Below are 18234 nucleotides of genomic sequence, written 5' to 3'. Positions count from 1 at the left end.
ATACAGGCAGCTTTGTTTTGTGGGACAAGCTGTACTTTTTATTGGTATCATTGTGCAATACATGCTACCTTTTGATAATTTTTTTCCACTTTTTGTGTTCACTGTGTAGGATAATTATCAGACCATTTTATAGTACAAGTTGCTACAAATGTGGCAATACCTATTATGAATAGTTTTTTTTATTTTGTTTTTTTATAATACAGGGAAATGGCTGCATTTCCCCTCACATAGACTTGCATTGAGGGGGCGTGGCCTGACATCACAAGGGGGCACAGCAACCCTCACAGTGCATGCACAGAGTTTGAAACTAAATGTTTGGAATGCAGCTGGAACACTAGCCAGTGGAGTACCTCTTTAAAATCAATAGGGCTACATTTCCACACATTTTTTCTAGTGTTTTTTTTTTAAACTGCTAATGCAGTTTTTGAGCCACAGCCAGAAATGTATTCAAAAGTCATAGGAAATATAAATGAAGGATTTATAATTTTCCTTCCTACTGGATCCACTTCTGGCTTTGGCTCAAAAACTGTAGTGGCAGTTTAAACCCTTAATGACCAAGCCCACTTTCACCTTAAGGACCAGGCCAATTTTATTTTTGCATTTTCGTTTTTTCCTCCTCGCCTTCTAAAATCCATAACTCTTTTATTTTTCCATCTAAAAACCCATATAAGGGCTTGTTTTTTGCGTGACCAATTGTACTTTGTAACGAAACCTCAAATTTTACCGTAAAATGTACGGCGAACCCAAAAAAGATTTTTTTTAGAGAGGAAATTTTAATGAAAACCAAAATTTTGCACATTTTGGAGGGTTTTGTTTTCCCACTGTACACTTTACGGTAAAAATTACATGTGTTTTTTATTCTGTGGGTCAATACGATTAAAATGATGCCCATGGCTAGATACCTTTATATTTTTGTACCGCTTAACCCCTTAAGGACTGAGCCCTTTTTCACCTTAAGGACTCGGCCATTTTTTGCAAATCTGACCACTGTCACTTTAAACATTAATAACTCTGGGATGCTTTTAGTTATCATTCTGATTCCAAGATTGTTTTTTCGTGACATATTGTACTTTAACGTAGTGGTAAAATTTTTTGGTAACTTGCATCCTTTCTTGGTGAAAAATCCCAAAATTTGATGAAAAATTTGAAAATTTTGCATTTTTCTAACTTTGAAGCTCTCTGCTTGTAAGGAAAATGGATATTCAAAATAATTTTTTTTTTATTCACATATACAATATGTCTACTTTATATTTGCATCATAAAATTAATGAGTTTTTACTTTTGGAAGACACCAGAGGGCTTCAAAGTTCCGCAGCAATTTTCCAATTTTTCACAAAATTTTGAAACTCGCTTTTTTTCAGGGACCAGTTCAGGTTTGAAGTGGATTTGAAGGGTCTTCATATTAGAAATACCCCACAAATGACCCCATTATAAAAACTGCACCCCCGAAAGTATTCAAAATGACATTCAGTAAGCGTTTTAACCCTTTACGGGTTTCACAGGAATAGCAGCAAAGTGAAGGAGAAAATACACAATCTTCATTTTTTACACTCGCTTGTTCTTGTAGACCCAATTTTTAAATTTTTGCAAGGGGTAAAAAGGAGAAAATTTTTACTTGTATTAGAAACCCAATTTCTCTCGAGTAAGCACATACCTCATATGTCTATGTAAAGTGTTCGGCGGGCGCAGTAGAGGGCTCAGAAGGGAAGGAGCGTCAAATGGTTTTTGGGGGGCATGTCACCTTTAGGAAGCCCCTATGGTGCCAGAACTGCAAAAAACCCCACATGGCATACCATTTTGGAAACTAGACCCCTCAGGGAACGTAACAAGGGGTAATGTGAACCTTAATACCCCACAGGTGATTCACGACTTTTGCATATGTAAAAAAAAAAAAAAAATTTTTACCTAAAATGCTTGGTTTCCCTAAAGTTTTACATTTTAAAAAAGGGTAATAGCAGAAAATACCCCCCAAAATTTGAAGCCCAATTTCTCCCGATTCAGAAAACACCCCATATGGGGGTGAAAAGTGCTCTTCTGGCGCACTACAGGTCTCAGAAGAGAAGGAGTCACATTTGGCTTTTTTGAAGGAAATTTTGCTCTGGGGGCATGCCGCATTTAGGAAGCCCCTATGGTGCCAGGACAGCAAAAAAAAACCACATGGCATACCATTTTGGAAACTAGACCCCTCGGGGAACGTAACAAGGGGTAAAGTGAACCTTAATACCCTACAGGTGTTTCACGACTTTTGCATATGTAAAAAAAAATACAAAAATTTACCTAAAATGCTTGGTTTCCCAAAAAATTTACATTTATACAAAGGGTTAAAGCAGAAAATACCCCCCAAAATTTGAAGCCCAATTTCTCCCGATTCAGAAAACACCCCATATGGGGGTGAAAAGTGCTCTGTTGGCGCACTACAGGTCTCAGAAGAGAAGGAGTCACATTTGGCTTTTTGAAAGCAAATTTTGCTCTGGGGGCATGCCGCATTTAGGATGCCCCTATGGTGCCAGGACCGCAAAAAATACCCACATGGCATACCATTTTGGAAACTAGAGCCCTCGGGGAACGTAACAAGGGGTTAAGTGAACCTTAATACCCCACAGGCGTTTCACGACTATTGCATATGTAAAAAAAATTAAAATTTTTTTACCTAAAATGCTTCTTTTCCCAAAAACTTTACATTTTTAAAAAGGGTAAAAGCAGAAAATACCCCCCAAAATTTGAAGCCCAATTTCTCCCGAGTACGGCGATACCCCATATGTGACCCTTAACTGTTGCCTTGAAATACGACAGGGCTCCAAAGTGAGAGCGCCATGCGCATTTGAGGCCTAAATTAGGGATTGCATAGGGGTGGACATAGGGGTATTCTACGCCAGTGATTCCCAAACAGGGTGCCTCCAGCTGTTGCAAAACTCCCAGCATGCCTGGACAGTCAACGGCTGTCCGACAATACTGGGAGTTGTTGTTTTGCAACAGCTGGAGGCTCCGTTTTGGAAACCATGGCGTACCAGATGTTTTTCATTTTTATTGGGGAGGGGAGGGGGGCTGTGTAGGGGTATGTGTATATGTAGTGTTTTTTACTTTTTATTTTATTTTTTGTGGTAGTGTAGTGTAGTGTTTTTAGGGTACAGTCACACGGGCGGGGGTTCACAGTAGTTTCTCGCTGGCAGTTTGAGCTGTTGCAGAAAATTTGCTGCAGCTCAAACTTGCAGCCCGATACCTACTGTAAGCCTCCGCCCATGTGAGTGTACCCTGTTCATTCACATTGGGGGGGACATCCAGCTGTTGCATAACTACAACTCCCGGCATGCGCTGACAGACTGTACATGCTGAGAGTTTTAGTTTTGCAACAGCTGTAGGCACACTGGTTATGTATCACGAAGTTTGTGACCTTACTCAGTGTTTCAAAACCAGTGTGCCTCCAGCTGTTGCAAAACTACAACTCCCAGCATGTACGGTGCATGGTGTAAGGTGACTGCTGGGAGTTGTAGTTTGCAACAGCTGGAGGCACACCAGTCGTGAAACACTGAGTTTGGTAAAAAAAAAACTCTAAGTTTCACAACCAGTGTGCCTTCAGCTGTTGCAAAACTACAACTCTCAGCAGTCACCGACAGCGAACGGGCATGTTGGGAGTTGTAGTTATGCAACCAGCAGATGCACCACTACAACTCCCAGCATGCACTTTAGCTGTTTGTGCAAGCTGGGAGTTGTAGTTATACAACAGCTGAAGGTACACTTTTCCATAGAAATAATGTGCCTCCAGCTGTTGCAAAACCATAAGTCCCAGCATGCCCATAAGGGAATGCTGGGAGTTGTGGTGGTCTGCCTCCTGCTGTTGCATAACTACAGCTCCCAGCATGCCCTTTTTGCATGCTGGGAGCTGTTGCTAAGCAACAGCAGGAGGCTGTAACTCACCTCCTGCTGCTGCTCCATCACAGGACTGTCCCTCGCCGCCGCCGTCGCTCCTGGGGCCCCGATCCCAACATGGACGCCGGGGATCGGGGTCCCCAGCACCCGGGGTCGTCTTCCCGCACCCGCTCACGTCCTCCGGAAGAGGGGCGGAGCGGGTGCGGGAGTGACGCCCGCAGCAGGCGCCGGTAATCCAGCCGACGAATCAGGGCGATCGTGAGGTGGCACCAGTGCCACCTCACCCCTGCAGGCTCTGGCTGTTCGGCCCCGAACAGCCAGTAATTCCGGGTCACCGGGTCACTGGAGACCCGATTGACCCGGAATCGCCGCAGATCGCTGGACTGAATTGTCCAGTGATCTGCGGCGATCGCCGACATGGGGGGGCATAATGACCCCCCTGGGCGATATGCCGGGATGCCTGCTGAACGATTTCAGCAGGCATCCGGCTCCGGTCCCCAACCGGCTAGCGGTGGGGGCCGGAATTCCCACGGGCGTATGGATACGCCCTGCGTCCTTAAGGACTCGGGATGCAGGGCGTATCCATACGCCCTGCGTCCTTAAGAGGTTAAAAAAAATCTAAAACTTTTTGTACAAAATCAGTAATCTAAAATCGCCCTATTTTGACCATCTATAACTTTTTCATTTTTCCGTATATAGGGCGGTATGAGGGCTAATTTTTTGCGCTGTCATCTGTACTTTTTTATATACCACATTTACATATATAAAACTTTTAGATAATTTTTTAGAAATTTTTTTTTTTATAAAATGTGACAAAAAAGCAGCATTTTTAGACTATTTTTTATTTTTTACGTTTACGCCACTCACTGTACGGGATCATTAACATTATATTTTGATAGTTCGGACATTTATGCAGGCAGCGATACCAAATATGTTTATTTAAAAAAAATGTTTACGCTTTTTGGGGGTAAAATGGGAAAAACTGACAATTTTCATTTTTATTGGGGGAGGGGATTTTTCACTTTTTTTTTACTTTTTATTTTTACATTTTTCAACATTTTTTTTCCACTTTTTATGTCCCCATAGGGGACTTCCTATAGCAATCCTTTGATTGCTAATGCTGTGCAGTGCTATTCATAGGACACAGCACTGCTCAATATTATCGGTGATAGGTAAGGGGACCTCCGGCTGTCATGCTGGATGATTGGATCCCCACGGCATTGTATTGTATTATATTGATCACGGCATCGGAGGGGTTAATGGTGGACATCCGTGGGATCGCGGATGTCAGCTATTACGGGCGGGTCCCCGGCTGCTGCTAGCAGCCGGAACCTGCCGTGTATGACGCGAGCACTATTCCGATGCTCGCGGTCATACACAGGACGTAAATGCACGTCCTGGTGCGGGAAGTCCCGCCAAACCAGGACGTACATTTACGTCCGTGGTCGTTAAGGGGTTAAAAAAGAAAAACCTTTGTGGGAACCTAGCCTCAGTGAAAAATGCCCAAAATTATTATGGTGATCTGGAACAGATGGTGAGGAAAGAAAAAGTGAATGACTGCAATCAGAGAAGGCAACCCATGAGTCACATAATTTTCCAATACTGTATTCACTTATATAGTCTGCAGAGCACCTGTGTAGAACTGGAATCTACCACTATGTGGTCACTGTACAATAGTCATTTTGGTCTTCAAATAGTGTGTTTTATTTAGTAACAGTATGTAATGGAAAAAACTGAACTTTGGATGCTATAGATAGCTAGGCTCAAATAGAAATAGCTATTGCTCTCCCTGACTGTTCCCCAGAATAAGCCACTTTTGTGCGAAATATACATTGGGTTTGGGGTGGGTTCCCTTCTCCCCTCTAATTAGGTATTACTTTTCTTACATACTGTGGTGCTTTAATAGTTTTTACACTTTTTTATTTTTAGAACCTTTCACTTTTTTCAAATTTTGTTATGTGGTAGCCTAGTGCTAAAATAAATAAACATCAAGATTTCCCCCATTATTCTGCCCTGAATATCTCATAATGACATAAGTGAAAACAGAATTTTAGAATCTTTCACAAATGGATTAAAAAGAGAAAACTAGAAGTGGTCTTAGAGATAAATATTCAGACCTTTTGCTATGACACTTGAAATTTAACTCTGGGGCCTCCTATTTCTCATAATCTCTGAGATGTTTCTACACTTTGATTGGAGTCGCCTGTGGTAAATTCAGCTGATTGGACTTAATTTGTAATGAAACACCCCTGTCTATATAAGTTCTCACAACAGACAATACATATCAGGGCAACAACTAAGCCAGAAGGGGGGGGGGGGGACTACATATAAAGCTCAGAGAACGGTTCTGGCAGGAGCGTTACCAAGAGCCTAAAGACTGAGCTCCAGATGGTCAACAATCATTGCACCACTGAACTTTAAAGCAAAGTGGCCATAAAGAAGCCCCTCCTCAATAAAAGACACGTGAAAGCCCTCCTGAAGTTTGCAAAAAAATAAATAAAAGGACCTAAAGAACTCTCAGATGTGAAAAATAAGAATTAACATTCTATGGTCTGGTGAAAACGAAATGGAACTTTCTAGCCTCATTTCCAAGCATTATGTCTGATTGAAACCTGGCACTGATTATGACCTGCCTCATACCATCCCTTCCATCCCTAGCAAAATAATGCTGTGGGGCTGTTTTCCAGTGCCTAGGACAGAAAGACTGGTCAGGGATGAGGGAAAGCTGGATGGAGCAAAGTACAGTTGTATTCTTAATGAAAACCTGATCCAGAGTGCCCTGGACCTCAGACTAGGCAGAAAGTTCAACTTCCAACAAGACAATGACTCTAAGCAAACATTGAAAACAATGCAGGAGTGGGTTAGAGACAACTTTGTCTGGAGAGACCTGACAATGACTGTTCATAAACAGACCTCCTCCAACTAAACTGAGTTTAAAAAGATCTGCAGAAAAAGAGTATCAGAAAATCCCAAAATACAGGTTTGTAGACCTGGTGGCATTATACCCAAGAAGACTTGAGGCTGTAATCACCGTAAAAGGTGCTTCAACTAAATACTAAGTAAAGGGTATGAATACTTCTGTCAAAGCAGTTTTTCTTTTTGTTAATAAAGTAGCCACGATTTGTAACATTCAGTAACATTCAAGAGTCTGAAAACTTTCCAAATGCATTGTACTTATTCTTTCTGGTTCCAGTGCATGGTCACACATGGATCTGGATAGTTTGGGGGTTTGGGCTGAGAAGTGGCAGATGAGGTTTAACACTGATAAATGTAATGTCATGCACATGGGGAGGAAAAATCTGGGACGGGGTTATTTATTAAATGGGAGCACACTTGGGACGACTGACATGGAAAAGGACTTGGGGGTCTTAGTTAATAGTAAACTTAGCTGTAGTGATCAGTGTCAGGCAGCTGTTGCCAAGGCAAATAAAATGATGGGGTGCATCAATAGGGGCATAGATGCCCACGACAAGGAAATTATTCTACCATTGTACAAATCACTAGTCAGACCACACGTGGAATACTGTGTACAGTACTGGGCACCAGTGTACAAGAAAGATATAGTGGAGCTGGAGAGGGTTCAAAGACGGGCAACCAGGGTAATACAGGGAATTGGAGGACTACAGTACCCAGAAATATTATCAGAATTAGGGTTATTTAGTTTAGAAAAAAGAAGGCTTAGGGGAGACCTAATAACTATGTATAAATATATCAGGGGGCCGTACAGAGATCTCTCCCATGATCTATTTATACCCAGGACTGTATCTATAACAAGGGGGCTTCCTCTACATCTAGAGGAAAGAAGGTTTCTACACCAACACAGACGGGGGTTCTTTACTGTAAGAGCAGTGAGACTGTGGAATTCTCTGCCTGAGGAGGTGGTCATGGTGAACTCTGTAAAAGAATTTAAAAGGGGTCTGGATGCATTTTTAAAGAATAATAACATTGATGGCTATGTATACTAGATATTTAGGGACAGAACATTGATCCAGGGATCTATTCCGATTGTCATATTGGAGTTGGGAAGGAATTTTTACCTCTAGTATGAGGGTTTTTTGCCTTCCTCTGGATCAACTCAGTAGGGACTCATTAGGGATATAGGTTGAACTAGATGGACTCTGGTCTTTTTTCAACCTTATGAACTATGTTACTATGCATGTTACTATGTTACACATGCATTTTGTCTCATGTGCTTCCTAAGGGGGTCATCTTCTTTCTGTTCTCAGGGTTTGACATGCCCCCATATCTGTGTTTTCAAGATCTGCTTTGTGCATGAAATTATTTTTAAATCTTTTTAAGTATATGTTTTATCATGTGACTTTTGATTTTTTTTCCCTTGTTTATCAATAAAATGTATTTTTATTCCAGGGCCGCTTTTTTTTTTGGTAGATTTGTTGTTGGATTTACTAAATTTGTAGCATCCGTGCTTTGTCAACAAAGATTCATTGAATAACATTACTGGTTCTGCAGAAAGGGGGTCTTCAGAGGTCAAGGGGTTATAGTACATGAGGCAAAATATATATAGAACAATTTATTCTTCTATAACAGCAACCGACAAGAACATTTATTTGATATTATAATAATTATAATTAATTATAATGTTTATAATGATAACAACTGTAAAAATGCTGAAAACAGGCATTAGAGATAAAAGTAGTAAACTATCCATGGTAATGCATAATTTGCTCCTACAAACTAAATGGATTTTTCAGCGTGGCATTTTACTCACAACAGCACAGTAGATAGCAGCTGTCTGGCTTATGTACCAGATGTGGCTCATCACAAGGCCTTTATGCTCATTATACCCAAAGACTGAAATGTGTCCTTTGTGTTATTAAGTCCTCAGACCTATAATGTGATTGTAACTGATCTGTGACCTTCTTCATCTATTTGTTTTCCAGTATTGCTAATAATGACTGCAGTTGGCTTCTGTTTGTTCTTTTTATTTATTCTTCTTTAATAGGCAGGTGAAAACAATTGTTAAAATAACACAAACAGTACATTATTAAAATAAAACAAATTGTAAGTGGTTTATATAATGAGCTTTTACTGTATACCTGTTTTATTTGAATTGATTTAATGTCATAAAGTAGTGATTGTAAAATATACTGTAAGACTAGAAACGAACAAAGCATGAAAACTATTGGAGCTTTACCTAATAAAAACCAGTATAGGCATGTATGAGGCTGCGGATTGAAGACACAGGGAAATTCATGAAAACTGCCTAACAGAAAAACTTCCTATGTTACTGCCAATAACAACATATCACAGCATTGTTTTCATAGTTCAATAACACTAAGAAATAAAAGCAATGCGGTTATCATGTGCTTTAACCCCTTAAGGTTTCAGGGTTTTTCAGTTTTTGCACTTTCCTTTTTCCTCTTTACATTTAAAAATCATAACCCTTTCAGTTTTCCACTTAAAAATTCATATTATGGCTTATTTTTTGCGTCACCAATTCTACTTTGCAGTGACATTAGTCATTTTACCAAAAATTCACAGCAAAACGGAAAAAAAATCATTGTGCGACAAAATCGAACAAAAAATGCCATTTTGTAAATTTTGGGGGCTTCCGTTTCTACGCAGTGCATATTTTGGTAAAAATGACACTTTATCATTATTCTGTAGGTCCGTACGGTTAAAATGATACCCTACTTACACAGGTTTGATTTTGTCGTACTTCTGGAAAAAATCATAACTACATACAGGTAAAATTTATACGTTTAAAAATGTCATCTTCTGACCCCTATAACTTTTTTATTTTTCCATGTACAGGGCGGTATGAGGACTCATTTCTTGCGCCGTGATCTGAAGTTTTTATTGGTATAATTTTTGTTTTGATGGGACCTTGGGATCACTTTTTATTCATTTTTAATGGTATAATAAGTGACCAAAAATACTCTTTTTTAGACTTTGGGATTTTTTTGCGCGTACACCATTGACCGTGCGGTTAAATTAATGATATATTTTTATAGTTCGGACATTTATGCACGCGGCGATACCACATATGTTTATTTTATTTTTTTTTACACTGTTTTATTTTTTTTATAGGAAAAGGGGGGTGATTCAAACTTTTATTAGGGAAGAGGTTAAATGACCTTTATTAACACTTTTTTTTTACTTTTTTTTTTGCAGTGTTATAGGTCCCATAGGGACCTATAACACTGCACACACTGATCTCTCATCCTGATCACAGGCGTGTATTAACACGCCTGTGATCAGTGTTATTGGCGCTTGACTGCTCCTGCCTGGATCTCAGGCACGGAGCAGTCATTCGTCAATCGGACACTGAGGAGGCAGGTAAGGGCCCTCCCGGTGTCCTGTTAGCTGTTCGGGATGCCGCGATTTCACCGCGGCGGTCCCGAACAGCCCGACTGACTAGCCGGAATAGTTTCGCTTTCACTTTGGAAGCGGCGGTCAGGTTTGACCGCCGTTTCTAAAGGGTTAATACCGCACATTGCCGCGATCGGCGATGTGTGGTATTAGCCGCTGGTCCCGGCCGTCATATCGCGGGAGCCGGCACAGGACGTAAATATACGTCCTGCGTCGTTAAGGGGTTAAGGGGATACTCTATAGCTAGACATTTTATGGCCTATCCAAAGGATAGGGGATAAGATGTCTGATCGCAAGGATCCGGCCATTGGGAACACCCCCCCCCCCCCGCGCGATCTCTATGTATACACCCTGCATTCTGAACCTTATGTTCAGAACACTGGGTTTGGGAGGCTGTGGTCGTGATGTCATGCCATGCCCCCTTGTGATGTCACACCACACTTACTCCATTCATGTTTATGGGAGGGGGCGTGACAGCTGTGTGTCTGCACATAGGGGATAGGGGATAAGATGTCTGGAAAATAAATACCCCTTTAAGCCAGTCAGTGTTTCTGTTTCCGTGAATGGTGAGACCGTGATTGGCTTTCATAATTCCTTGATGTAATTTGGCTTCTGACTGTAGATCTACATTATGACATACGCTATTTTCACTTAGCAATGATTGCTCATTGTCCTTCTCATTACTTTAAATTAACATAACAGCTTTATTAAAATCATATCATTTTGTAACTGAGATTAGCAATGCTCTTACTAAAATCTATAGACATGATTTCTCTGAACACAAAACTTTATTAAAGAGGCATTACAGCATAAAAAATGTTTATATGTTGCTGAGACTGGTGTAAAACTAAAAAACAAGTGATACTTACCTCTGTTGGTCCCCCAGCCACTCTCGCTGCAGTGCCTGGTCCCCCACAGCTCATTAGTGTTGCTCGCGAATATTCGCAATTCGAATATTATTCGCGAATATCGCATATTCGCGAATTCGCGAATTTCGCGAATATAGCGCTATATATTCGTAATTACGAATTTTCATTTTTATTTATTTATTTTTTTTTTTTCACAGTACACATCACAGTGATCACCCCTCTCTGCTTCCAGCTTGTGTGGTGTAAAGAAGGCTCTAATACTACTGTGTGAGACTGGCGTGCGAAAATTCGCATATGCGAAAAGTAGTACATGCTAATTTTCGCATATGCGAATTTTTGAGTATGCGAATTTCCTATATGCTAATTTTCACATATGTTAATTTTCGCATACGCGAAATTTCGCATATGCGAAAATAAAACGAGAATATAATGAATATGCGAATATTCGCGAATATATGACGAATATTCGTCCATATATTCGCGAATATTCGCGAATTCGAATATGGCCTATGCCGCTCAACACTACAGCTCATCTCCCTGCTTCTTCTTGCTTTCAAGTATAACACTAATGGGTGTACCACCTACCACTTTGACATTTGGCAAAACTTAAGAGCGGAATCTAAGTATTCCTCAGGTTTTCACTCTATATTCATTCCTGGATGCAGAAGCTGGACAGCTACAGGGGAGCTATCTGGTCGCAAAAGTAAGCCCGGTTTTGTGGCATTTGGCCTGGCAGGCCAGAGCATGCCAGTGCCAACCACCTGGGATACAAGCAGGAAGGTTGAGCTGATGCTGTAGATGATGGTAGCAGAGCAGAGTTGAGTGGGCTCAAGTACCGCCATGTGACAGCAAGCTGGATAGATTTCAGAAAGGGCATAGTACGGGTCAGGTATAGCAAGTCAATAAATTACAGAAGGGGCAGGCAGGGGCAGGGGCAGAATATCAGTCACAGGTCAGACACAGATCAGCAAGACAGATTTAGACACCTTTGCTTCAAGTAAACTACACTATTGCTAATGCACAGGAGAATGGGAAGAGATTGGCGGGGGACGGAAAACAGTAGTCACCCTTTAGGAGGCAGTCCATGCACATGGCCCTAATGGGGTGTGACAGAAATGATGCAGCATGCGACATAGCAGTAGAGGAGTATGTCCGGAGCCTGCAGCTGGACATAGGAGCAGAGCATGTGGCTCTATGAAGGTAAGCAGTGGCACACACCAGAATTATACCAAGACAAAATATCTCAGCAGAACCTTTTTACTCAACCAATCACTGGCTGAGATGGGGCACCATCTCAGTCAGTGATTGACTGAGTGTCCGGTCCTGCGTTAGAAGCATGGAGAATCAGGAAGATGCAGTCAGCAATGGGAACCATATGGTGCTATAACAGGAGCTGTGGGGAACTGTTGTAGTAAAACAACACTTGTTTTTTGTTTTTGTTTTCACACCAGCCCTCACAACATATAAAAAATGATTACATGGGAACACCACTTTAATGAAGAAACATTCTCATGCTCCGTTAATAATACAGATTTTGTTTATGTGGTGGAGGGTTATTTGGGCCTGCGTATGTACCTAGGCCTGGTGAGGCTGCTACATCTAACTATTTCCATCTTAAAAAGAAGTATGCAATATAATTATTGTTTGTGTGATAACTCAATTTACTTTTTTTCTAATTTTTCAGCTACAACAACAGTTTACCCAGACAAAGAGTCCTACGATTGACAAAGATGGTGCTCGTATTGGTGGGAGTTTTCATTGTCAGTGCAGCCCCTTACCACGTGATTCAGATTGTAAACCTTCAGATCTCTCAGCCCACAATCATTTTTTACGTGAGCTACTATTGCTCAATCTGCCTCAGCTATGCCAGTAGTGGTATTAATCCTTTCCTGTATGTACTTCTTAGTGGAAACTTCCGCAAAAGACTTTCTGAATGCACAAAGACCAAAATGAAAATTTCAGAACGTGAGCTGAATAATTTTGATAATACTTTAAAATCAAGTTTTTAGGTGTTATTATTGGAGCCAATATAACTGTATTGAATGTATTTATTATAAACACAATTATTACTGCAGGATTCAGTCACTCAGATGTCTTAATATAGTATATTCTTACACAGCACAATTTTAGCAATTAAAAAACACACAATATCACAATTTTTTTCACTGTGTGCACAATTATTAGGCAAGTGATTATTTTACACATATCATCATTTTTGCAACTTGCAGCATGCATATTTTCCCACTCCAAGCTGTTGGGTTTAAGCACATCAGGTGATGTGTATTTGTGTAAAAGGGAGGGTGTGACCTAAGGAGATGAATATCTTATATCAAGATATGCATAATTGTTAGGCAGCTTATATTCCTAAAGCAAAATAGGCCAAATTGTGCTGACTAATTCAACCAACAGTGCTGTCCTATTCCAGAACTGAGACCTACCTGGAGGGGCAACATGTAGGCCAAGGTAAGGCGGGCTGAAACCACACCACCACAAGGCCAAGATAAGGGAAGCTGAAACCAGACCACCACTGAACAAGACATATAAATTAAAATATCAAGACTGGGACAAGAAATATCTGAAGACAGAATTTTCAAAGGTTTTATGGACTGATGAGAATGACTTTTCACCGTCCAAGTGAATGGGCCTGTGGCTGAATCAGTAACAGGCACAGAGTTCCACTTCGACTCAGACACCAGAAAGATGGAGATGGGATACTGGTATAGGCTGGTATTAATAAAGACGAACTAGTTGGATCTTTTGGGATTGAAGATGGACTTAAAATCAACTCCCAATTCTACTGCCAATTTTTAAAAGACACTTTAAGAAGTGGTAGAAAGAAACTTTTTAAATTAAACCATGATTTTTTTGCAGGACAATGTTGCGTAACATACATATAAGTATTGTACTGCATAGCTAGCGAGTAAAAACCTTAAAAATTAAAACATAATGCCATAACCCCCTTCCTCGCCTGACCTAAACCCTATTGAAAACGTATGAGTCCTTCTTCAAAGGGATATTTACTGTGAAGAAAAACCGTCAACCTCTATGAACAGTGTCTGGGAGGCTGTGGTTGCTGCTGCACAAAATGTTGATCCTCACCAGATCAAGAAACTGATAGACTTCATTAAGAGAAGGCTCATGACTATTGAAAACAAGGCTGGCTATATCAGTCATTGATATTTTTATTTTTTTATTTTTTATTTCACAATGTTTATTTGTACATTTTGGGTTGTTTGTTTGTTAATCTCACTTTAACCAATAAAAATTAACTGGGAAATTGGGAAAAAAAGTGGGAAATTATTTGTTCAATTTAGTAACATAATAATTCTGCACACCAAGAGTTGCCCAATAATTGTGCACACATAAATATTCACCAAAGCCTCACTTTTACTTTGTTAAATATTCAGGTTTAAGGCTTATTAAGATTTTGGATTGATGGAGAGCACTGTAGTTGTTCAATAATAAAATGAATCCTTAAAAATACAACTTGACTAATAATTGTGCAAACAGTGTATGTGATCTAAAATAGGCCCGTATGTTCATAAATGCATTGCTTTACTAATCCTTTCCTGATCCTGAGTTACAGCCTGCAATATGCTACCAGATCTGCATTCACAATTTTGCTGGTTGTTATTAAAACAGTAAGAACAAGCTTTGTACACTTACTGAGCCTGTTGGAAATGCTGAGAGATTTCAGATATACAGCCAGCAGCAGAGGTGTACAGTAGTCTAGGGCTTTTGGACCCCAATGAAAAATGTGTAACTTGGCACCTACCTACAATGTACCATTTTTTGAATACTTAAAAAATAGGTCACCTCATGCCACACAAAAGGGTTTTACTCATGAAATAACTTTATTAAATAAATACTGATGCACAGGAACTTCAATGTATTGTGTAAGGATTTCTCCCTGGGGATAGCTCTGGGATCGTCCTTAACACCGCCACAGGACACGTTTCCACTTCAATAAACCGGCAAACAACAGTTCTTTATGCATGTCCGTCCCCTCGCCAGCTTTATTAGACAGTTTGCAGGATAAATAAAAACATAACACAGGAAAAAACAAAACCCTAGACCGTCTAGTCACTAACTAAACAATCCAGCATGCCCTGACTATCCATTGGTGGGCTTTTCCCAGCCAATTAAACTTATGCCTCCTGCAACCTTCTACTCACTGTTCACACACAGCGTTTGCAACTTCTTGCTGTGTGTCTCGTCCACACCGCTCTTTGGGGCCACTCATAGCTCGGGCTGTGTGTTCCTCACCAGGACCCCTGCCTTCCCCTAAGCCACCTTGCTGTCTTTTGGGGAGAGACCCAAATATTGTGTCTGTCTTCTTTTTATACAAACTTCCCCTTTCTACTACCTCATTAATTAGGCCACAGGCAGAGGTTTCTCCAGGGATAGCTAGGGAAATACACTCTTTCATGCCACACTGTAACAATTGTTATTGCACCCTTGGCTTTCTTCACTTAATAGTGTATATGTCACGATGCCGGCTGGCAGGTAGTGGATCCTCTGTGCCAGAGAGGGATTGGCGTGGACCGTGCTAGTGGACCGGTTCTAAGTCACTACTGGTTTTCACCAGAGCCCGCCGCAAAGCGGGATGGTCTTGCTGCGGCGGTAGTGACCAGGTCGTATCCACTAGCAACGGCTCACCTCTCAGGCTGCTGAAGATAGGCGCGGTACAAGGGAGTAGACAGAAGCAAGGTCGGACGTAGCAGAAGGTCGGGGCAGGCAGCAAGGATCGTAGTCAGGGGCAACGGCAGGAGGTCTGGAACACAGGCTAGGAACACACAAGGAAACGCTTTCACTGGCACAATGGCAACAAGATCCGGCAAGGAAGTGCAGGGGAAGTGAGGTGATATAGGGAAGTGCACAGGTGAAGACACTAATTGGAATCACTGCGCCAATCAGCGGCGCAGTGGCCCTTTAAATCGCAAAGACCCGGCGCGCGCGCGCCCTAGGGAGCGGGGCCGCGCGCGCCGGGACAGGACCGAGGGAGAGCGAGTCAGGTACGGGAGCCGGGGTGCGCATCGCGAGCGGGCGCTACCCGCATCGCGAATCGCATCCCGGCTGGAAGCGGAATCGCAGCGCCCCGGGTCAGTGGATCTGAGCGGAGCGCTGCAGCGGGGAGAGTGTAGCGAGCGCTCCGGGGAGGAGCGGGGACCCGGAGCGCTCGGCGTAACAGTACCCCCCCCCTTGGGTCTCCCCCTCTTCTTAGAGCCTGAGAACCTGAGGAGCAGACTTTTGTCTAGGATGTTGTCCTCAGGTTCCCAGGATCTCTCTTCAGGACCACAACCCTCCCAGTCCACTAAAAAAAAAGTTTTCCCTCTGACCTTTTTAGAGGCTAAGATCTCTTTGACAGAGAAGATGTCCGAGGAGCCGGAAACAGGAGTGGGAGGAACAGATTTGGGAGAAAAACGGTTGAGGATGAGTGGTTTAAGAAGAGAGACGTGAAAGGCATTAGGGATACGAAGAGAAGGAGGAAGAAGAAGTTTGTAAGAGACAGGATTAATTTGACACAAAACTTTGAAAGGACCAAGATAGCGTGGTCCCAACTTGTAGCTAGGGACACGGAAGCGGACATATTTAGCGGAGAGCCATACCTTGTCTCCAGGGGAAAAAACGGGAGGAGCTCTTCTTTTCTTATCTGCGAACTTCTTCATGCGTGATGAAGCCTGTAAGAGAGAATTTTGGGTCTCTCTCCATATGATGGAAAGGTCACGAGAAATTTCATCCACAGCGGGTAGACCAGAGGGCAAGGGGGTAGGGAGGGGGGGAAGAGGGTGACGGCCGTACACCACGAAAAATGGGGATTTGGAGGAAGATTCAGAGACTCTGAAGTTATACGAGAATTCGGCCCATGGAGATCTGCCCAGTCATCCTGGCGGGAGGAAACAAAATGTCGCAAATAATCACCCAAGACCTGGTTAATTCTTTCTACTTGTCCATTGGACTGGGGATGATATGCAGAAGAAAAATTTAATTTAATCTTGAGTTGTTTACAGAGAGCCCTCCAGAATTTAGACACGAATTGGACACCTCTATCCGAGACGATCTGCGTAGGCAACCCGTGAAGACGAAAAATGTGTACAAAAAATTGTTTAGCCAACTGAGGCGCTGAAGGAAGACCAGGAAGAGGGATGAAATGTGCCATTTTGGAGAATCGATCAACGACCACCCAAATAACAGTGTTGCCACGGGAAGGGGGTAAATCAGTAATAAAATCCATACCAATCAGAGACCAAGGCTGTTCGGGGACAGGCAGGGGATGAAGAAAACCAGCGGGCTTCTGGCGAGGAGTCTTATCCCGGGCACAGATAGTGCAGGCTCGCACAAAGTCCACAACATCCGTCTCCAGAGTCGGCCACCAATAGAAGCGGGAGATGAGTTGCAGAGATTTCTTGATGCCCACATGACCTGCGAGATGGGAGGAGTGACCCCATTTGAGGATTCCGAGGCGTTGGCGTGGAGAAACAAAGGTCTTTCCTGGAGGAGTTTGCCTGATGAAGGCAGGAGAAGTGGAGATCAGGCAGTCAGGTGGAATGATGTGTTGCGGAGAGAGTTCAACTTCTGAGGCATCCGAGGAACGAGAGAGAGCATCGGCCCTAATGTTCTTATCGGCAGGACGAAAGTGAATCTCAAAATTAAACCGGGCAAAGAACAGAGACCACCGGGCCTGGCGAGGATTCAGCCGTTGGGCAGACTGGAGGTAGGAGAGGTTCTTGTGGTCGGTGTAAATAATAACTGGAAATCTTGATCCCTCCAGCAGATGCCTCCATTCCTCAAGTGCTAATTTAATGGCTAGAAGCTCTCGATCCCCGATGGAGTAGTTCCTCTCCGCCGGAGAGAAGGTCCTAGAAAAAAAACCACAAGTGACGGCATGCCCGGAAGAATTTTTCTGTAGAAGAACAGCTCCAGCTCCCACTGAGGAGGCATCAACCTCCAGTAGGAAGGGTTTGGAAGGGTCAGGTCTGGAGAGCACGGGAGCCGAAGAAAAGGCAGACTTGAGTCGTTTAAAGGCGTCTTCCGCTTGAGGAGGCCAGGACTTGGGATCGGCATTTTTTTTGGTTAAAGCCACGATAGGAGCCACAAGGGTAGAAAAATGTGGAATAAATTGCCTGTAATAATTGGCGAACCCCAAAAAGCGTTGGATAGCACG

At 42.3% G+C, this 18234-nt stretch overlaps 1 protein-coding gene across 5 annotated transcripts in view; it reads left to right on the top strand.

The window, feature by feature from the left end:
• Positions 1-15794, top strand: part of MCHR2 (melanin concentrating hormone receptor 2) — a 254857-nt gene extending 239063 nt beyond the window's left edge. For all 5 annotated transcript variants that reach the window (XM_056566183.1, XM_056566186.1, XM_056566181.1 and 2 more), the window contains one exon: positions 12754-15794. In XM_056566183.1, the coding sequence (XP_056422158.1) occupies positions 12754-13078 (325 nt within the window). In that variant the 3' untranslated portion in view covers positions 13079-15794. The remainder of the gene's footprint in view (positions 1-12753) is intronic.
• Positions 15795-18234: the final 2440 nt, after the last annotated feature.

The sequence above is a fragment of the Hyla sarda genome, chromosome 3 (genome assembly GCF_029499605.1).
Source record: "Hyla sarda isolate aHylSar1 chromosome 3, aHylSar1.hap1, whole genome shotgun sequence".
In the NCBI taxonomy this organism is placed as follows: Eukaryota; Metazoa; Chordata; class Amphibia; order Anura; family Hylidae; genus Hyla; species Hyla sarda.
Note: the sequence above shows the minus strand (reverse complement) of the source record. Positions and strands in the feature narration are given on the sequence as shown.